This window comes from Erpetoichthys calabaricus, chromosome 16 (assembly GCF_900747795.2).
Source record: "Erpetoichthys calabaricus chromosome 16, fErpCal1.3, whole genome shotgun sequence".
Taxonomy (NCBI): Eukaryota; Metazoa; Chordata; class Cladistia; order Polypteriformes; family Polypteridae; genus Erpetoichthys; species Erpetoichthys calabaricus.
Genome location: NC_041409.2, coordinates 5,250,227 through 5,273,702, shown reverse-complemented (window position 1 = coordinate 5,273,702; position 23,476 = coordinate 5,250,227). Strand labels below are relative to the sequence as shown.

General features: G+C 37.7%; 1 protein-coding gene across 4 annotated transcripts in view; it reads right to left on the bottom strand.

Moving 5' to 3' along the window:
• LOC114667077 (CCR4-NOT transcription complex subunit 3-like) overlaps nt 1-23,476 on the bottom strand; it is a 106,982-nt gene that overhangs the window by 32,140 nt on the left and 51,366 nt on the right. For all 4 annotated transcript variants that reach the window (XM_051920154.1, XM_051920156.1, XM_051920157.1 and 1 more), the window contains exons 5-7: nt 18,021-18,110; nt 17,767-17,895; nt 17,570-17,665 (exon numbers count right to left, since the gene is read on the bottom strand). In XM_051920154.1, the coding sequence (XP_051776114.1) occupies nt 17,570-17,665; nt 17,767-17,895; nt 18,021-18,110 (315 nt within the window). The remainder of the gene's footprint in view (nt 1-17,569; nt 17,666-17,766; nt 17,896-18,020; nt 18,111-23,476) is intronic.

Below are 23,476 nucleotides of genomic sequence, written 5' to 3'. Positions count from 1 at the left end.
ACTGGTTCAAGCTGATAGAAAGGCAAAAGTAACTCAAACAACCACTCGTAACAACTGAGATATGCTGAAGAATATCTCTGAATGCACAACACATCGAACCCTGAAGCAGATGGGCTACAGCAGCAGGAGACCACACTGGGTACCACTCTTGCCAGCTAAGAACAGGTAACTAAGGCTACAATTCACACAAGCTCACCAAAATTGGACAATAGAAGACTGGAAAAACATTGCCTGGCCTGATGAGTCTTGATTTCTGTTGTGACATTTGGTTGGTAGGGGAAGAATTGGTGTCAACAACATGAAAGCATGGATCAATCCTGTCTTGTATCAACAGTTCAGGCTGGTGGTGGTGGTCATGTAATGGTGTAGGGGATATTTTCTTAGAACACTTTGGGCCCCTTAATACCAATTGAGCATTGTTTAAATGCCACAGCCTACCTGAGTATTGTTGCTGACCATGCCCATCCCTTTATGACCAAAGTATCCATCTTCTAATGGCAACTACCAGCAGGATAATGTACCATGTCACAAAGCTCAAATAATCTCAGACTGGTTTCTTGAACATCAAAACAAGTTCACTGTACTCAAATAGCCTCCACAGTCACCAGATCTCAATCCAATAGTGCACCTTTGGGATGCAGTGGATTGGGAGATTTGCATCATGGATGTGCAGCCAACAAATCTGCAGCAATTACGTGATTCTATCATGTCAAAAAGGACCAAAATCCCCAAGAAATGTTTCCAGCATGTTGTTAAATCTATGTCACAAAAAATTATGGCACTTTTGAAGGCAAAAGGGGGTCCAACCTGGTGCTAGTAATATGTACTTAATAGAGTGGCCAGGGAATGTATGTTTACTTTCTGATGCCTAAGCACACTCTAGTTTAAATGTTCCTAGACGTCTCTAGATATGTTCATTCCTACAACATTATCACATTATTTCCCGATAGAATTTGAAGATGAATGATTCAATGTAGGGCAGCATGGTGGCGCAGTGGTAGCGCTGCTGCCTCGCAGTTAGGAGATCCAGGTTCGCTTCCCGGGTCCTCCCTGCGTGGAGTTTGCATGTTCTCCCCGTGTCTGCGTGGGTTTCCTCCGGGCGCTCCGGTTTCCTCCCACAGTCCAAAGACATGCAGGTTAGGTGGATAGGCGATTCTAAATTGGCCCTGGTGTGTGCTTGGTGTGTGGGTGTGTTTGTGTGTGTCCTGCGGTGGGTTGGCACCCTGCCCGGGATTGGTTCCTGCCTTGTGCCCTGTGTTGGCTGGGATTGGCTCCAGCAGACCCCCGTGACCCTGTGTTCGGATTCAGCGGGTTGGAAAATGGATGGATGGATGGATGATTCAATGTAAGCTATTTCACTAACTCCTTTAAAGAAGAAAAAAGTACGTGAGTAAAACTGTTTTAAATTGCAGTTATTTCAATCGAAACTATGTACAGTACTAACAGTGTGTACTGAAAGGATTTTAACTGTTTTTTGCCTGTATTTTCACAAAATTTAGGTATACAGTAATCCCTCGCTATATCGCGCTTCGCCCTTCGCGGCTTCACTCCATCGCGGATTTTATATGTAAGGATATTTAATTATATATCGCGGATTTTTCGCTGCTTCGCGGGTTTCTGAGGACAATGGGTCTTTTAATTTCTGGTACATGCTTCCTCAGTTGGTTTGCCCAGTTGATTTCATACAAGGGACGCTATTGGCAGATGGCTGAGTAGCTACCCAGCTTACTTTTCTTTCTCTCTCTCTTGCGCTGACTATCTGTGATCCTGACGTAGGGGGTGTGAGCAGGGGGGCTGTTCGCACACCTAGACGATACGGACGCTCGTCTAAAAATGTTGAAAGATTATCTTCACGTTGCTACCTTCTGTGTGCAGCTTTTAAGTATGCTGCACGGTGCTTCGCATACTTAAAAGCTCAAAGGGCACGTATTGATTTTTTTATCTGTCTCTCTCTGCTCCTGACGGAGGGGGTGTGAGCTGCCGCCTTCAACAGCTTTATGCCGCGGTGCTTCGCATACTTAAAAGCAAACAGCCCTATTGATTTATTTGCTCCTTTGAAGAGGAAGATATGTTTGCATTCTTTTAATTGTGAGACTGAACTGTCATCTCTGTCTTGTCATGGAGCACAGTTTAAACTTTTGAAAAAGAGACAAATGTTTGTTTGCAATGTTTGAATAACGTTCCTATCTCTCTACAACCTCCTGTGTTTCTGCGCAAATCTGTGACCCAAGCATGACAATATAAAAATAACCATATAAATATATGGTTTCTACTTTGCGGATTTTCTTATTTCGCGGGTGGCTCTGGAACGCAACCCCCGCGATGGAGGAGGGATTACTGTATAATAATCACATTTTCATGCTAAAATGTATGCTTGTTCCAATTTAGAAACAATGTACCATTTGGTTGGTTTCTTAAAGTGCAGGCTAAGATTATGCATTCTGTGTGATGCTTCAATGCAAAACTGATAAAATGGTTCAGTTAATACTATGTTGGTTTATTTAATACACAATTAATATCCTTAGTAATGTTTATTCCACTAATGAAAACATATCCGTGGATATGTTTTTGCATCCTCCTCTTATCCTTTTCCCATTATTCTGAAATTATTCCTTACTGAAGTGTCACCTGTCCTTTACTCAGAATTTCATATAAACTTGTATAGCGGGTGCCACATGTGCTATTGTCCCGTTGTCAGTTTGCAGCTCCGTAGGGTGCACTTCAAGAAAATGGGTTACTGATAATACACCTTTAAGGGGGAGGTCACAACATGAACAGGACTTTTAACTGAAGACTTTTAACCAGAAAAGGAAGGAAAGAGAGAGAGAGAGAGAGAGAGAGAGAGAGAGAGATCGTGCGGTGGAGCAAGGGGAAGCAACGAGGTAGCACCAAGAATAAACTTGCTGGGAGAAGATTTTTTTCTCACTCGGCGATACAAGGGAGATGCGTCTCTGAAGACAGACTTTTTTTGGTTTCGCTGGGACAATCGACTCTTTGGATCAGGAGGATAGAACTTTTTTGTTATCGGCTTGACGGCCGGCATATTCAGTGAGGCTTCCATTTTACATCTTGCTTAAGAACTGTAAAGACAGTAAACCAATTTGGGAAACCGGTTTCTCTTAGGCAAGAACATCTCACCCCCTAATCCGTGAAAGGTTGTTTTGAATCTATGTTAGGTACTTGTTTGTTTTTTTTTCTGTCTATATGTAAATATATATGTGCATATTTTTTCCTCTTCTTCATTGTTGTAATGCTTATTCTCTGATGCTGAGCTGGGGCATGTGGTGAAGGGTCAAATAACGCTGGTCACGTTACCCCGAAAGATTTTCAATAGCAAACTGCTTTTCCCTAGCAGTTTTCTGATTGTGCAGCAACCCAGGGTTTAGTTGTTCTCCCGGGGCGACAGTACAAACTAGAACTATGCTTTTGACACAGCATACACTTTGCTAGAAAAAAATGTTTGATATTAAGCCAACACTTTCATATCTACTGAGCACCTTAAGGTCTATTAACCTGTTAAGAAATGAAACAGTTTGAGCTAAAGACACTTTAGGACTAAAGCCTAATTTCTGCTTTCCATCACTGTATTAGCATTTTCTAATGCTTTTACATCTGTGTATACAGTACACCCCCAAATTTCGTGGGGGTTACGTTCCTAGAGCACCTGCAAATTGTGAAAAAACGCAAATTTTGGACGTGATTAAAATAAAATGCCTATTTTATAGTTTAAACCCTAAATATGCCCCCAAAACACTTTAATTTAATTTCAAACTCACGCTTAATACATTACTTAAAAAAAAAAAAAAAAAGAATGTAAAGGTAAACCCGCATACTGCACAGTACTGTACTGCTATGTCTCCTGTGGTGCTAGAATGTAAAATACCGATGTTACCGCAATATGTACTGTAATTCATGCAAGCGCGTTTTCATTGCCAGAAGCCTTAGAAGGTGCAGGGAATTTCAACGGCATCTTGGGGCTTTAAGCCTTAAACTGCCACATACTTTGGGGTTAATGCATCCCTGGATGCCAAATACTTTTTTGCTGCACTTTAAGTAAACATCACAATTCACAAAGAAAAAACATGAAATTTTAATGGAACACTTTTTTTTCATGCAAAGAGCATCACAATTACTGCAACATGATCATTGTACACACTGCTAATGAACTGTAAAAACTATTTAAAACAACAACTGGAACAATATGTACAAGGTGTAGCTGACGCAATGGATGAAATCACCGAGACAACTGCGCTTGAACTGGCTGCACGCAAGCACACAGAGGTAAGTGCTGACGCTGGCAGGCTAGTCTAGTGCAGCAGCTCAATCCCAGGGACAGTGAGGCTGCAGTGCTGCAGGATGTCACGCTTGGGTCACAGAATTGCACAGAAACATAGGAGATTGGAGAGACAGGAACTTTATTCAAACAAACGTCTTTTTCAGAAGTAAAATGAGCTCAGTAAGTTCTCGTTTAAAAGAATAGCCAAACATCAAAGGGGAGCATAACGGGAACGGGACACCCAACAGGAGCAGAGGATGTCTGGGGGAGGAGAGAGAAACAAAGCAATCAGCCAAAAAGGACAGGTGCTGTTCAGGCTTTTAACTAAGCGTAGCATATCACGCGACAGAGCAGCCACAAGTAAGCCCAGCAAGTAGGGGAGCAATGCGAAGGTAGTCTATCAGCGTTTTTTAAGAGGAGTTTTTTGAGGAGTGTCCGTGTCTTCTAGGGGTGCGTTCAGCCCCCCTGCTCACAAGGGGGTGACAGTGGTCATGAGCTGGCTGCTCAACGAATGTAAGGCACTGACTGATCAGCTCCTGCGTGCTTGCAAATGGCACTGGGAAAAGACTATAGCCGGTTGTGGCAGTTTAAGGGTTCAGAGGAACAAAACAGAAAACACAAGAACACTCAGCTGGAGATGCATCACAGTCAATCAGCAGCAAGGAGAAATGAATAACGCTGTAGTGGTCCGGTGCCGCTAAGATTCACACCGTTGAGAAGATGATGATTCATTTTTATGTTGTAGATTCCAGGGACGCACCTAGCCTTGGCCCGACCCGCACGCACTCACAAACAGAGACAAAAACAAAGCAAATCGGTAATCAAACAGCAAATAAAGAATGTAATGAAAACAAATGAAAACAACGATACCACCCCTGTTGTTCTTACAGTGATTACACATTAAATACAACAAAGCACAAAGAAAACACACACAGTAAATCATGAAAAACGGCAATGGATGAAATGTAATGATGAAAATAGATAGTCCAGAGATCCGCACGTTGAATAGGACTGTAAATATAGTCCTACTGCTACTTCCTGAAATGGTGAAGACAGGTGGACAGGATCAGGAGCGCTCCTTTCTTTGCAGGATGGCCATGAATCCACTTACAGTCCTCATGTACACAGGCAGATGGCAGACAATTCAGACGCCAATCACGAAATGATCCAGGACAAAACGAATAAGTACAGGTAACCCAACAGAAGGCAGGCAGACAGACAGGAACTTGAAATACAAATTACAAAAATTTATTTTTTGCTTTTGGTCACCAGCCCCCTTTTTAAAAGCTTTGCTAACATCCTTTGACCCCAACAGCCCCAGCACCCTCAGCAGAGGACCAATCGGAGCGACTGCAGGGACTGCTGGGAGTTGCAGTTTCAAATTCTATTGGCTACTTTCACCATCCCAAGTTGCGTTTTCCTCTACAATTACTTAGAGTAGAGTACAGTATTGCCACGAAAAAAGCCATAAAAATTGCGAAGGATATCTGTGGTTTCCGCTAACAATTATTACATAGGTTCTAAGGAAAAATCTGCAAACTCTGAACCGCAACTTCGCGGGGATCTACTGTATATTACGCACTATAGCCTTAGGAGTTGGACGAAAGACTGACTTTTAGTAGTAATATCTTAACTTTCTGATGATATTTGAGGTTTAAGTTCCAGTTTACCGTCATCAAACCAATTTATCAGTATCTTATAAAAATAAGAGACTGTGTGTACGTGTCAGGAAGAATTAGGGCAATGAAATATAAAGACTGAGCAAAAAGGAGATATTTGACAATAGTCAGAGATATTTAAACATTGCCAAATTTTAACTATTTGAAGAAGATTGTAACATTTTGCCTCTAAGCAGTCTTTTAGGACATGATCATTTCAGACTGGGTATTCCTCCTACAATTAACTTAAAATAATTTACAGAATATGAAACATTATGGTTTCTGAGTATTTACACAAAGTAAGTCTTTATAAGGAAATACAAAAATGTTTAGCAAAAGATGATTTACCAAGTAGTAGAATTTTTTTCATGTTATTACATTTTATTTTAATTTTGCTATCTAGACAACTGTTAAAGTGAGAAAAGTTGCTGTATAAAATGTTTCATTCTCTCATGGCAAACACATTATTAGTGTGTGCAGTGCTCACTTAAAGTTTGCTTTGCAATGAGTGTAAATAAAGCTCAATACAAATGTCATCACTGTTTTAACAGTGCTGATTTTGTCACTCTTCAAAGATTAACACATTTGTACTAATACAGTATATGTGAATTACAATTTTCTATGTTGACATGTTATTTCATAAACACATTAACATGGAAACTGAACAATACAAATGACATTAGTGAATTTCCCACTATATTTAAGAGTGGGTCACAAATGACCCAAAGATGAGGCAAGGTAAAAACTTGTTAGAAGCTGTACAAATTATGGAAATTTAATTTTTAGTTGTTTAGTAATTGGGAAAAATATAAGAAAAGTTAGTTTCATCCTGAATTGGTGAAACTTAAGGTGCTTTTACTGATTTCAAGTAGAAAACTAGGTCAAATCTGACCCGATAAATTTGTTAAAGTTAAAAGGTAATACCATATTAGTATCAATCAAAATTATAAACAATTTATTATTATATTTTTCACATTTAAAATGTGGAACTAAACTGCTTTAGACACATGCATGGTTTCCTTATTTACATGAAAATGCCACCCAGTCACTGTGAACAAAAAAGTAAGCAGGGACATCTCCTTTTCTCTGGAAAAATACTGCCAAGAATCTATGATAAAATTTAATGCTCACGATTTCCTTTTGCTGTCGTAAACATACCTTACAAATGCCAGAGGAATGTTTTCTAAAATCAAAATGTTCGATGCTTTGAAATGGACACATTCCGAATGTTTTAAGACATTCCATGTTAGGATGCTGTCTTGTTGACAACTGTGCAAAGTAGAGCACCAGTTAACACTAGCAACCTGACCTGGATGGGTCTGAAGTACTGAAAGGCACAATAATGCATAAACTTAAACTCACTCACACAAGATAAATTCGGAGATGTCAATTAACCTAATTTGCACATTTCTGAGATGTGGGAGGAAAAAAAAAGAAAAAGAAATCAGACCTCAGAAGATAAATGTAGACGTGAAGAGAATATGTATATTCCTCACATATGGTGGCCAGTCTGAACATCAATGAGATACCTCCGGAGCTATCAAACAGCTATATCCATATAACTACCTTGCCAGTGTTTGATATTTTCCCAGAAACAAAGGTAATTAAAGTAAGCAGGGAATCATCAGTTTCATTATGTGACAGGTACTGTTCAATTTGAATGCTACATATTAGAACACATAAAAAGATCTTCAAAACTGCAACAGCACCTGTCTGCCTTGACCAAGAACACAGAGCTGTCTGTCCCTCTACATGAGTCCACCTAAATACTACTCAAAATTAACATGACAATATAACTTGTCATGTTTCATTGAGAATAATGTCTAACCCAAAAACAAGAAATGCAAAATATATTACAAATCCATATACAAATTAGCAATGTTGTGAGGATTTTTTTCATGAAATACATTAGATAGATAGATAGATAGATAGATATATAGATAGATAGATAGATAGATATATAGATAGATAGATAGATAGATAGATAGATAGATAGATAGATAGATAGATAGATAGATAGATAGCATAGGACTGTAAACTGAACAGTCAGTTTCCAAATACTATAAAAAATAGATTGCAGTGTTTTATTTCTTGTACATACTGTCTTAATTTTAGGTGATTGAGAAGCCAACACCTTGCTCCATACTGCTGATTTTCACAATAATATAGAAAAAGTCAATTGCAAAATTTGCATCTTTATGGGCCACCATTGTTTGTGGCTATTTTAAATTAAATACTCTTAAATATTTGTTTTAGAAAGTTGCTTTAGGTCTGAATGTGTTTGGAATTGTAGATAATGTACTATTTGAGTGTAAATTTAAAGAAATTTTCAATCGAAGTATTCATGGTACGTTTCAGACATTACATTGGTTTCAACACAGAGACATCTTTAAATTGTGGTACTACTTGTATCATAAAATTCTTAGATTATGGAAAAGCTATAACCTCTGTAATTTTAAATTTAAGCACAGCTATGTATAACTCACACAGTGGTAGCTTTGGTTTTAAAAGATGCACACCTCTGTTTTGAATCCATTGGATTGAATATTTCATCACCAGTGAGTCTTAGGAAGTATCCTGGCTTGAATCAAGTTTTCAATCAAATAGGAAAAATGCTAAATTGTAATTAAATTAATCAACACAATTAATGACAATTTTGATGCTATTTCATTGCAATCTTTAAATAAAAAAAAACAGTCACATGAAGGGACCCTATTCTTCCAAGTCCTAGAAAAAACAGAATATTTGAGCTTCTGCTGCTACACATGCACAAGTTTACGGTGAAACACTATGGGATTAAAGGGCCTACACCCAAGGCAACTTGGAAACAGGTTAGCAGTGCCATGTACAAAGAAAATTTCTCAAACTCAAAAAACAAAAAAAATATATATATATAATTTTTTTTTTTTTTTCCAGATAATAAATTGCATTGAGTATATGATGAATTTTGCAAAGAAAATATTATGACAATCAAGCTGGGTTTGCTAATAATCATTTAGCAATACATTAAATTAGTGAGATGACTTTACTACTTATTTAAATTTTTGCAAAGCAGCAGCATCTTCTGGGAATGGAGGGGCACTACCCCAATTGCCCCTAATGTAATCATAATTGCATCTAAAGTGGGGCAAAGGAATTACCTGTCCATTACGTTTGATTGGCTGGTTGTGAATATAAGCTGTCAGTTTATAGTACTAGCTCTTAAATAATTGTACATGGTGTGGTGTTTAGTCCTTATGTGTTGCTGTCTTTAAAATGTTCTACAACTACTACTATACAAAAAAGTATTTGCGTGGAGAATATTCTTTTTCTGCATATTCAGTGGTAAGGAGTGATGGACAGCATTGCCTTTTGAGGCGGGACAGTCGGACTTCCTTAACTTACTATTTCCAGATCAAGAACAATAAAAACAATACTCTGGTACAGATTGAGGGAAGATTAACACAATTTCTTTACAATGTTTTCCATTGGACTAATTACTGCCTTTTGAAAGCTGACAGGAAGAGATACAAGATGACATCTTTCAATGCCAAGAAACAGCCCACGGTCTCAACTTTCTGCAATGAAAGAAGAAGTTAGTAGGGAGCCCCGTATAGCATATCTAGAACTCAGCTTTACATAAGAATGACTGTTTCTGCTTTACTTTGGAAAATACAATTGTTCAAAAACTTTTGCACATTTATCTGCTTTCATTTCATTCATCACAATAACTACTAAGAAGAAAAACTGATTAATTTTGCTGTTTCTTTACTTGTTGACTGATTAATTCATTCCTTTGTATATATATGTTTTCCATGTATGAAAATGTTAATTATGTAATTAATGAACTGAAGAACTGCACTATGGTTTTTATTTTTGAAGTCTGTCATTATGACAGATTATAGATGGGTTTTGTAAAAAAAAAAATGCATCTTTTTCAAGACACTTAATGCAATTTACTATATGTCATTTATATGTTTATTATTAGTTCTCTGTTTGCAAATTTAAAGCATTTATTGGGTGAATGGCTATAAAATCGAAACAACACATTTTGATGTTGGGCTAGCTGAAATCTTGAGTATATTTCTGGCTGAGACCAACTCTTCCAATAAATTTGGCTGTGTTGATACAAGATGCCCTTCATTATCATAGGAAGCTATAGTTTTTCAAATGAAATCTGAAAGTGCTGCTTCATTCAGCAACCTAAAGATGCCTATAAAGGGAATATAAAATATAATTAGAGAACTTTTAAAAATAATTACCCTGCATATCATGCAACATGGGTAAGACAAAAAAACAAAATCTTGAACCTTAAGATGATGAGGGTCAGATAGCAGGAGAAGAGCTCACCCGTGTTAAACTTGAGAATAACTGAATAATAAATATTTATTGTTAGAAACATCAAATGACAAAACAACTGTGCTAAATTTAAATGTAATTAATGCTTTCAGGGATTTATACTTAATATTGGTTCCACTCAAGTTTAAGTGTTTGTAAACAGCAGATAGCGTTCAACCAGGACAAAAATTCTGACTTCTGTTTTGATACCAGATGTCAAGTCCGGTATTAAAATGAATTATAGATGAACATTGCACACCTACCTGGTGTGGCGCACAAACGCATGTTTGCTTCAAGCTAATGTTTGAATTCTAAAGCCCTTCGATGGGGAGGTGGTGGTTTAGGGAGATTGTTCCACATAGAGTCTGCAGCCTGCCTCTTCTGCCTTGTTCCTGGCAAGTACTCACAGACTTTCATCCCGTGTCCATTTACTCCCACCCTCTTTCACCCGCATTCAACTCAGGTTCCATTCTGCAACCAAACGCATTCCCCTTGAAAGGTCACTTGAGTCGGACTGGTTGGATTAAAGGGGGGAAACTTGTACAAACGCAAGAAAATCTGTTTATGACTGCTTTGTTCTTTTTTTTTCAATATACAAGTTAGAGTTGATCTATTGATATTACTTTAAAAAAAATAGATAGATAAATGGATAAAGGGTGCCCAGAGGTTCTCTTTTTTTCTGAAAATGTCCTCTTTTTCAGATGTGAAAGAGCAATCTGGAGAGCAGGCAGTGGGACAACAGCAGAAATGAAAGACTTCTTGGTGACGCTTGTTTCATTTTTTTTTTTTTGGAATGTTTAGAAATAAAAACAACAGCGAGGACTTTTCCTAGATTAGGATGCTTGTAGCAGTTTTCATTTCTACTTTAAATATTGTCAGTATGCAAAAAAAAAAAAAAATAAGGAAACAATTTACTAAGTAAGTGAATATTAATAAAGACATTTTACATGACTGAATTGTTCAATTAGTAAAATTAATAAATATCCATGCTCTAGGGCGGCACGTTGGCACAGTGGTAGCACTGCTGCCTCGCAGTTAGGAGACCCGGGTTCGCTTCCCGGGTCCTCCCTGCGTGGAGTTTGCATGTTCTCCCCGTGTCTGCGTGGGTTTCCCCCGGACGCTCTGGTTTCCTCCCACAGTCCAAAGACATGCAGGTTAGGTGGATTGGCAATTCTAAATTGGCCCTAGTGTGTGTGCTTGGTGTGTTTATGTGTGTCCTGTGGTGGGTTGGTACCCTGCCCAGGATTGGTTCCTGCCTTGTGCCCTGTGTTGGCTGGGATTGGCTCCAGCAGACCCCCGTGACCCTGTGTTCAGATTCAGCGGGTTGGAAAATGGATGGATGGATGGATGGATCCATGCTATATGAAGTCATGTGTCCAGTTCTGATTATATCTCTATTTTGAACAAGAAATATGGCCACCCTTATAGATAGATGCTGCTTTAGCTTGAGCACAGCTAAGACAAGTATTTATATGCACGAAACCCCTGCAAGATGTGAGCCAATCTCAGCACAGCAGACCACATCACTAACTCTGAACACACAAAGGTAAGTCAGTATAGAAATGAAGTAAAGAGAAAAAACAGCAGCACTTCATCCAGTAATCGCTATCGTGCATATGCCCTACAAGTTGCTATGTATATGCACCACTCTACCCACAATAATTCACAGAAAATTTAGTTAACAAAAGAAAGAAGCGTGGCATAACAGCCTTAAGCATGCTATGTTTTCTTCTTTCCTGATTGTATGGGATTTTACTGTAGCGTTTATAAGAATGATAAAATTGTTTATAAATTTTAATATTAAAATTTATTTTTCACAAATTTTCTCAGATGTTCATCAAAGCTCTGACTGCTTGCTCAGTACCACGGCAATAAAGTTGACTCACTTGTGGCCACTTGCTACTATTACATAAAAAAAAAAGTCAAGAGTCCTTTCTTGCTGGAATGATCTGAATCTAAAGCTCTTGTTAACTCAAAAAAAAAAAAAAAAAAATTCTCTTAACAGCCCATTACTGAAGTGTTTTTACTTGTTCTCCAAAACCTTATACTTAAAGTCTATGTTCTCCTGTTGGCAAAATGTTAACATGTCAAACTTATTATTACATTAACAAACAAATAATTATGTAAATTAATGAGGCATGTCAACTCCCCAGTGTCTTATAATAATGTCTACATTCCCTGGTGAGATTTAGAATGGAAGCTTTGATGTCTACATACCTGATTGAAGATGCTGTTGGGAACAGAATGACTACAATTGATACAGGGTGTTTCCTAGGAAATCCATTATCATATGGCTGATACAATGTATTAAAAAAACAAAATCAAAGAAATACAGGAAAAATTGTATTACATTTTTTGTTAACAGCAGCGCTGTAGGATATTCAATTTTTTTTTGTTTTGCTGAGAAGGTAATCAAAGAAGCACTGTGAGCTAGTGACTGGAACAGTGAAGTGTGCTACTTTGACATGTTTAGCATTATGTTTACCGAACAATATGTCAAAAAGGTTGAACTTTTTTCAACCAAAAATAGTTATTTCATGTAACAGAAACATGTAAATATCAAAACATAAACCTAAAAGCAGTAAGAAAGGTATGTCTAGGGTCCACTACTGTAGCTGCAGATTTAGTACAAATATGTCTTGTGACATTTTGAAACAGTCATGAACACACAGCCTGATCTTGAAATTGGAACTGTACAAGTGTGTTTCTTTGCACATTTTTCCTGTAACGTTTTTTTTGTATTGCTTGAGCATGAGTGACAGTGCCTGGATTTGGATGACTGACTCAGCCCCCCTTATGCTGTTATATTCTACCATAGACCAAGGCTTAGTGACTTCCACATTTCCCTGACATGGACATTCTAAACAGTGCTTAAGGGGGCTAACGTCTTTCTTGTCACTTAATTGCAAACATTTTGCTTTTTGTCATGCACCTACTTGCACCACGGTGAACCTTCGGTTGACTGTATTCACCAGGCACATCACAGCAGTTTAGTCGTACAGTGTCACATGCATTAGTTTCATTATCTGTGTCTACATCTGATGACCAATTCATATTGTCATTACTATCGCTTGATTTAACCAATCGTTCAGATTGCGTTTGTTCCAAAACTGGCTTTACAGCCTCTCAGTTACACACTGTTGTGTTTTGGCTGAAGGCTCTGTCCCACACAAGCAATTATGAGTTACCTTAGAGTGGCAAAACGCATAGAAATATCGCAGAATACTATCTTGCAAGTTATGTGAGCTTAGCACTGTTAAGTGGCTCATTATACATTACCCCAAATCTGACCCGAGCTTAACTGAAATTAAACAGAATTCTGAGCCGAATCACACTGAGATTTAACACCATGGAGGTAAATCATGCCACAAACACATTATGTAACCTTAAGTAAGCTTCTGTTAAGGTTATGCAGTTGAAATACTTGGTGGAATAGCAATGCAAAATAATATACTTTAGTCATGATGGCATCTTATCACTCTAAAACACTAGATTTGATTCCAGACCCAGTAACTTTATTTGTAGTAAAATGCTGGTAACCGTCCATTACTTATCAACTTTTTTTTTTTTAAAGAGAAAATAAGCTTTGTTGTCCTTAAGATTGAGCTTTTTAGATAGGAACATCTAAACAATTTTTCAACTGAAACACGTAGAGAACTGAGGTTTGAAGACACACAATCTTATAATTTTTGCTGCATGCTCAAGATGAAAAGCAGTTTTTGCTTCAAGCAACAATAAATATGCAATAAAGCCCACATTCTAAATGAACATTGTCAAAACCTCTACACTGCATTACTTTTATGGATTTTTGAACACTCAATATTTACAAGATGTCAAAGAGAAAATTACAAGATAAGATAAACAAATATGATTAGGTAAGAATATTACTGAATAAGTATCACAGAACAAAACAAATAAATATATATGATCTTATAAGACAGATATTTTTCCTAGCAGAAGAATAATACCCTTATATACAATATCAAAATGTAAGCCTCCAAATATGACTCTGGTAATAAGATTAAATGGCTTTTGGGTGGGATGGGTGGTTTTGGTGGTTTGAGGGAAACAAAAAGAAGAAAAATCTACAGGGGTACACAGCTCTCACTGGGCATTCTACCCAACAAACCAAAAAACTGAAATTCTAAAAAAGGCCAGGATAATCTTCACAAAACTAGACCAACACTTGGAGAATACAGTTTAATGCAGACAGTGCTACTTGAAGGCAAAGTAGTATTAATTATGAACACAGGAGCAACTATAACACTGGGTAAACATGGAAAGGATTTAGGAGCTTTGCTCCATTAAAAAGACAAAAAATTGAGACAACATTTTAAAAACTGAACAATATAAAATATGCATATTTTGTACAATTCTTTTCCCTGTGCTATTAAAGAGATAGCAACACTAGAAACCTTGCAAAAAAAGAGCTAACAAGTTCACCCGAAGCATAAAGAGCATGTCCTAAGATGACAGGATAAGAGAATTCTCTGTTTAAGACTAAAAAAGTTGAAGGCTATGTAGTCCTGCTTATCTAAGGATCTGATAAATAAACCAACTATGCTGGATGAACACTGTGAATCATACAAGTAGAGGGAAATAGTTGAAATTAGTGGTGAGACCGTTCACACTAGGGCGGTCAGACTAAACATCATTACTTGAAATGTAATTTGAATTTATTTAAATGACGTATTCAAGGATAAAAGCTGACATTCAATTTTGAACAAATGATTGTTTTTTTTACCCACACTAATTTTGACAGAGTTACTCCAGACAAGCAATATCAAGGCTACAGTTTTTTTTTTTTTTATAAACAGATCTGTTTTTGCACTTCACTTTCATTATCATGTGGTGGGCTGGCGCCTTGCCTAGGATTTGTTCCTGCCTTGCGTCCTGTGTTGGCTGGGATTGGCTCCAGCAGACCCCCCGTGACCCTGTGTTAGGATATAGCGGGTTGGACAATGACTGACTGTATGACTTTCATTATCAGTCTTTTTAGAATTTTGAACGATTAATTTATTATCTTCATTAAAAAAAACTTACACCCTAAGGTGTGCTACTGCTTTTCACTTTGATCTACAGTGCTTGTATACGCTTCTCAGGTGCCCTAAATGTATACTTTTGCATCTGATTATGTCTCACTCTCTCTCAAACCTGAGATTCATGACTTTCCCATTAAAGGAAATGGGGAAAAAAAACTGTCATAATTCTGATTTTCCTTTTATTAGAATTCTTTAAAATTCTACTTTAAAGACCTTTGTCAATGTCAGTCACTATGTTATGTACCACAATTAGCCTACGTCTTATGTGGCTACTAATTTTGACACATAAAACCTTACTTTGGCATACTTAAAATTATTCAGGCCACCTTTATTACAATATTGTTATATCTGCAATGGAGAAAAAAAGTAGACAGATTGTATACACCCCGACTTCTCACTTTGACAATCCTGCTTTTCTAGGTGAGTCCGCAGGTGCCAAATGGATTTTTATTCTGAATGCCACAATATAAATGGTACCCTGCTGCTGCCCATTGGACATCTCCAAAATAATAAAACAAGTCTGCCTTCAACATGCCTGCTTCTTTCCTACTCTTTTACTTCCGTTGCTATTCTCACCTTGTCACATTCTTACTAACTGACCTGTATTCTTACTTTCCTATCAGGACAGAAAGCAATAAAAGTAGAAACAAAAATTCTTAAATCCTTAAAGACCACATGCACCGACTCTGCACTTCGCTATGCTGCTACACATGTGCTGCATCTTGAGGTGCTTCTGTAAAGCCTGAATCGCTTATGCCAATGCTGCATAGTCCCATTAGTAGCACTCAGCTGGTGTCTTGCTACAAATGTATTATGATGTGTCTTGCTGGCACAAGGACAGGTGTGAGTAATGGGATGCAGGGTTAGGGTGAAGCCCAGTGGAAAGTAATTTTTGTGAAGGCAAAGGACACTTCCATAGAAAGAGGAGTGACAGGGGTGAAAGATGGTGCTTCCATGCCAATCGCTGAGACAGTTTAAGATTTTGTTACCCAGCTGTCAGTACTAGATGGAAAACAAAACAATGGTGCCGATGCCTCCCCTTTTAAAAAAACAGTTGTAGGAGTTCCACTAGTATTTTTTTTTTTTACTGGTGATGATTGTTCTCACTGTGAATGTTACCATAATAATAAAGTATAAAAAAAGTATATACAAACATTCATACATACAGAATTGCTAACCTTAGTTCAAATATTTACTTATTTTTCATTTAAATATATAAACATTATTTCTGGCTAATTTAACAGGCCTAATTCAGACTAGAAACAAGGAAACAATCTATCTTACTAAACCACAGTTAATATATGCACGGTGGACACACCGAGGCGCATGCGCACTGCGGCCTTGGCGCCCGCCCCAGAATCCAGAGTCAAACGCAGCGGCTTTCCAAAACGCGGCGGCTTCCCAGAGTCAGTAGGTGGCACCCGAACAACACAACCTCTGAGCGCCCAAACAACACAACCTGTACAGTCAAACGCAGCGGCTTCCCAAAACGTGGCAGATTCCCAGAGTCAGTAGGTGGCGCCCAAACAACACAACCTGTTTACGCCCAAACAACAGCACCTGTAAACTAGACTTGCTCTAATCCACTGTGCCAGTAATGTAGATCACATAACGGTCATTCAGTTTGGCGCCCGCCCCGGAGTCCAGAGTCAAACGCAGCGGCTTCCCAAAACGCGGCGGCGCCCGCCCCAGAGTCGAACGCAGTGACTTCCCAGAGTCAGTAGGTGGCGAGCAAACAACACAACCTATGAGCTACACTTGCTCTAATCCACTGTGCCAGTAATATAGATCACATAACGGTCACAGACTCTAACCTAGCGGCTTCCCAGACTCAGTGGCTGGCACACGAACACCACAACCTGTAAACTAAACTTGCTGTGCTCCACTCTGCCAGCAGTCGGTGTCAGCAAAGGCAACGGAATCACGTCTCCACAAAACGAAACCGCTTTATTACAGATATGCTTATGGAATTAAATGACATTTCCCCAGACGCACCCACCCTCCATGATATGTCATCCATCCAGATATCGGACGGAACAGACACTGATTGCCATTCTTGGATTTACGATTCGCTAGCGAATCGCGGGCTTACTTGTACACACAATAAGTTGTGGAAATTTCAAAGACACTATAGATGTACTGTATGGTTGAACTATGATATTTTACAAAAATCAGATCAGCCATCCTAAAGGGCTTGACCTACTGAAATGGTCAAAAAAGGACAAAACTTTACACACAGACAAAAACAGATATTGTAAAGAAAAATCAGGACTCACATCTTTGTCTCCTTTCTTCTTCCTGGTCTGAACAGACAGAGATTCTACTTCACTCTCAAACTGGTCCACCTGCATATTCAATGTATCTATTGTATTCTAATAGAAAAAAGAAAAAAAAACATCTACTTCTCAACCACGGATATCAGGCATGTTAAGTTCTTGAGGTATAATCTGTTCATTTGTTATTTCCTACTCACTGCAAGCCACTGCCCCACTTCCTCCTTTTCCTTCTGTGCAGGGTCTACTTTCTGTGCCAGACCCAGACCCTCTTTAGAGTAGGCCTTTGTCTTTGTTTCACGCTCTACAATCTTAAACCGCTCCATTTGCTGTTGTACGAAAGGAATGTAGAAAGAAAACAGTTTATATTTTCTTAAACTCTTTACATCTTATTTATACAATCAATAAAACTTTCACTTTAAGAGCATACTAGCAACACAAAAAATGTTTTTACCGTTTCTATTAATTTTCTGTTTTCCACAAGCTGCCGTTTATCTTTTATTTCATTAGAAGCCACCCACGTTTTAATCTGGTCCCGTAATCTCTGTTTAAAAAAAAAAAAAAAAAAAGTTTAATTAATGTACTCCTTAACTTTTAGTAACAACAAAGAATATTGATATTTCTGCTTATAGCAACAAGCATGTTAAAAACACAGACCTCTTCTTGACTCTACTGGGATAACTCAATCTATACACTTCCACCATAAATACTAATGAACACACTTGGGGATCTAATGATACCAATTTGGTCATAAAATGCCAAGAAAGCCATATAAAACCACCAGAGCAATGATCCCAATTTAGTTATCCCATTCATTACCAGGCTGACTAACACACACTTAACTGAAACAAAAAACTGTAAGGGCTAAAGAGACAGTCATCTGGTTCACTGTTCATGGGGAGATCTGCCCGTCAGCTTCAATTTAAATAAATGTGTGATAATAATGAAAGCTTTTCAGGGTTTAGAATTTATGAAACAAGACACCACACGGGAACACCTAACTATGCTTTAATCTAGTGTAAGATCCTGGATAAAATTCAGATATGGACAAATCTGAACAAATAAAAACAAATAATGTTTAATAGAAATAAAGTCTTGCACATTTTTACAAATAAAAATATTCACTATAAGTACAAAATGGGAGTGTGAGGTTAGGAGGCACACTTATTAAGAAAGGATTGATAATTATTAGCAGGTTAGCTAATAGGAGGTTACATTTTATAGCAAACTTTGTGGGGTGTAAATCTACAAAGTTTAGTATCATATAGTTTTAAACCCAAATCTTGAATAGCATGTGCACTGCAGCACTGGAAACCGACTAGAAAACAGCTCCTAGACCAGGGGTGCCCAATGCATCGCTAGCGATCGACCGGTAGATCGCAAAGGTAGTGCAGGTAGATCGCGCTTCATTTAAAAAAAATTTTTTTTAAATGTTAGTCTATCATATATCCTCCCTATGGCATTTTCCGCTTGATTGACATACAGGGCGGCCAGTCTGAGATCTCTTTTCTTCTAACACACTGGTCATCCTGCACGCACGATCAAATGCGCGAGCTACTGCAAAACTCTGGCTGTGATCTAGTTAGCCTTCCAATTTATATCAACTAAAGAAGGGATTTAAAAAAAAATTTTGTTTGGGGAGGGTATGGGCTGGACGTGGAATTGGAAGAGGATTTTTTTTCTCACAATGTCACAATCGAGGTGTGTTTGTCTGATCTGTCAATCTATCCCTGCTATTCCAAAGAAGAAAAATGTGGAAAGGCACTTTCGAACTGTTCATAAAAACTAAGAAACTGAGTTCCTTCCGAAAAGCGATCTGAGAAAGGAGAGGGAACTAAAATCGTAGTTAATCGGACAGCCGTCATTTTTCACTCGGCTGAATTCAAAAGCAAAGGCAGACATACCGAAGCATCGATCCGGGTGAGTCACTCGATCATTAGATGCAATGGAAGGCGTGTGCGCAACTTGACAGCATACGCTACACAGAGCAGATTGAAAATTGCCTGTCAGACTTTGACAGACAGTTTCAAGGCTCAGCTTTACTTGAGCCAATCGCTACATTTAAGTGCTATCCATTTAGGGAAGATGTTGAGGGTGATTCACCCACATCAAAAATTGTAACACTGTTTCACCTACAACTCCTCTACAGTGGTGGATGAGATTTTGAAACTACAGGATGACATTCAGCTGAAGTCTGGGGCTCTTGGACAGTTTTGAAACTTACTCACAGAGGAAAAGTACCCAAACATGAGGAAATGTGCTACCTCCTTGACTGCATTATTCGGCTCTACTTATTTATGCGAGTCAGCCTTTTCGCACATGAAGATTATTAAATCCAAATACTGTAGTGACCATAAATGTATTGAATTGTTATTGTGCCATAAAGGTTATTCAGTTATGCAAGGAACAACAACATATATTTTATGTATAAAATATACTCAGTATATTTGGGGGGCCAAGTCAGTGTGAACCTTGGGTGCTTGTTGGTTGTAAAGATTTTATTTATTATGAACATGTTCTTCTTAAGTTTACATATGCTGGATTTATGTCCAAATGTCTGTTGTTGGCGTTCTCATTTGATAGCCAAGATTCGGCCAGCTCTCTGGCACTTTTGGTACTGGCCTTAAATCTTACTTGTACATTGTCCCAGTTAAATGTATGTCCTGTTGATTTAGTATGCATGTAGATCAGTGATCGTGAATCCTTTCTTCTGATGGCGTTGTGATGTTCATGTATTCAGCCCCTGGTAGGGGCTGAAAGCTCAGGAATAAAAACTACTTTATGATACGTGATTCATTTTTTCCCTTTGTGGATCTCCAGCTGCAAATATGCAAACCATATCTCAGACCTTCTCTTCCACACACACACATATATGTATATATACAGTGGAACCTCGGTTCACAACCATAATTTGTTCCAAAACTCGTAAACCGATTTGGTCGTAAACCGAAGCAATTTCCTCCATAGGATTGTATGTAAATACAATTAATCCATTCCAGACCATACGAACTGTATGTAAATATTTTTTTTTTTTTTAAGTTTTTAAGCACAAATATAGTTAATTAAACCATAGAATGCACAGCGTAATAGTAAACTAAATGTAAAAACATTGAATAACACTGAGAAAACCTTGAACAACACAGAAAACTAACACTGCAATAGTTCACGCTATAGTGCTACCAACCGCTGGCTAAAAACACTTTTTTTTTTTTTTAATGAGTTTTAAGCACAGGGAAAAAAATGAACATTTGAAAAAATCCGTAATTTAATAAACCACCAAGAAAAGTAACATTGCAACAATGCACACTACGAACTGATCGCTGTAAACAGAAGTGAAAACAAAATCAAGCCCAGTGCATTCTTTAACTGCCTTCTCTACCTTATGAGTCCAACCCTCTCTCTTGCTGGTGCTGCCTGTGTGTGTGCGTGGCTCTCTCTCACTGGCGCTGCCTGTGTGTGTGTGTGCGTGTGCGCACTCGGCTCTCTCGTGCTGCCTTTCTCTCACGCTGCCTCTGGCCTCTCTGTGTGTGTGTGTGTGTGTGTGTGTGTCACGCGCTCTCTCGCTCTCTATCTTGCTCGCTGCACAGGAAATGCACAGGGAGAGACTGAAACCGAAAGGAAAACTGGCTTGTTCGTATACCGAGTGTGTGGTCGTGAACCGAGGCAAAAGTTTTGCGAACTTTTTGGTCGTTAACCGATTTGTACGTGTACCGAGACGTTTGTGAACCGAGGTTCCACTGTATGTATATATATATATATATATATATATATATATATATATATATATATATATATATATATATATATATATATATAGCATTTTTAATGTAGGTAGATCATTTAGACCTGGTCATTTTAAAAGTAGCTCGCAAGCCGAAAAAGTGTGGGCACCCCTGTCCTAAACTTATCCCAGGTCTGCTGTGTATACTACAAACTGGAACAAAATGAGTTGAATTGTGTCATCTTAAGCAAACAAAGATTATGAGATGACATGAGTAAAACCTTTTGAAATGAAGAAGCAAGTAGGATACAATTTGTTCCCTTAAGATTAAATGATTCATACTCATTAAAGGTAAGTATTACATAAAGGTTAGAAAATATTTAAAAACATTTTTCATTTTTTTTTTGTTAATTGTCTTTGCAAAAGCTATTCTAATGGGAAACTTAACGTTTTAATACGAATGGCATATCAAGATCTCTGTTGGTGTCTAATGTTATCCGCGGGAGATGTACTACATTACCTTTCTTGGATACATCCTTCTTCAGAAGTAATTCGGGCAGTGGAAGACCATACGGTGCAAGCTATTCTAACGGGAAACTGTTAATGTTTTAATATGAATGACATCTCAAGATCTCAACAGTAATTCGGGCGGTGGAAGACCGTACGGTGTTAACAGTTGTAGATATTCTTCGGAATATTGTAAGTTGATGTCTATTTTCATAGTCTATTGATACGCATTTATCCAATTTGCCGTGTAACGGATCAACAATTTTCGCATTGATTTGTTTGACTTCATTGTTTCTCTCTGCTAGGATTGCTCGTGTATTCATTTCTTCTGTTGATAACCCTTTGGGATGAAATGCTTCAATAAGATTTGGACATAAGAAGTCTGATTTTATTGGGATCTTAAAGTTAGGAAAACATAAAAATTAAGAGCTAAGAGAGCAGGAAGTTTGTCTGTCAAAAGCATTCAGACAAATGAGAGGTGAGGGGGCCGGGTGCGCAGCTGAATATGGTTGAGAGGAGGGCGTGACTTGAAAAAATTCACATGGCCAAAGTTTCATCTCGTGGGACTTGAAATTATCTGTTTGAAAAAGTCTCGTCAGGATTTTCTTTTATAATAGGGAGATATTGTAATGTTTGTAGAGATCCTAATCATGCACATATGACAAGACTGATTATAAGAAAAGAACATTCACTTAAATTTGAAGTTATACAAGATGTTGAAGTGACAATAGGGCATAATTTCAGACAGAAGCCCATTTCTAATTGTACCATCACCAATATGAAATCTTGTATTCTTTTTGGTCGGAGCACCAGATCATACTAATGAAGATGTTAGTCTACTGAATGAAAATGAAACTATTCATGGTCCAGTGGTAGACAATTTTGTTAACTGGTGTGAAGAGTCTTTTGTACACCTAAAAGTTACAAAAATCAAAGAACCTATAATTGATTTCAGCAGACACTCCATTTGCCCACAAGAAATAATCATCTTGGAAAGGAAACTGGGTCTTTTAATATGAACCCTACCACTATATCACTCTTTTATAAATCTTGTACTGAGATTGTCTTTACTTTATACTCTGCTGGCCTCGTTCAAAAGTCTTAATGTCAGCAAAATAAAAAACACAATAAATCAAATACAAAAACAGAACAAAAAAATAAGATCTCAATAGTCTAATCTCAGAGACTTGTTTAATAAGCAAAAATTACAGAAAGCAAAGTATATTCTGTCAGAAGGAACTTACTCACTACATTCTTGTTGTAGTAATCAGGTCACAGGTTCAATGCTCCAAGGATAAAAAGTAAGTGGTTCAAACACTCTTTCATTCAGACTGGTATTAATCTTCTAAATAAGTAAAACTTTAATAAACATCCACAGGCTTAAATCACAGGATGAACAGTTAGCATTCATATCAATCATAAATCAAGTCCAAAAGTTGGTTTAATTTGTATGCCTAATATGTTTTAGGTATTGTTTCACTATAAATAAAATATAGCAATGAGCATAATATTTATTTGTACTAAGTTTATGTTGATGTCTTTGCTCTATGTTGCTGTGTTTTTAATGTTATGTTACGAGTCCCTCCATAAAATCTGCTGCCAAATCAAATTTTCCCCTTGGGAAAATAATTTAATCAAACTGAATAAATATTTTAGCTTTGTGGATAGCATATCACAATATC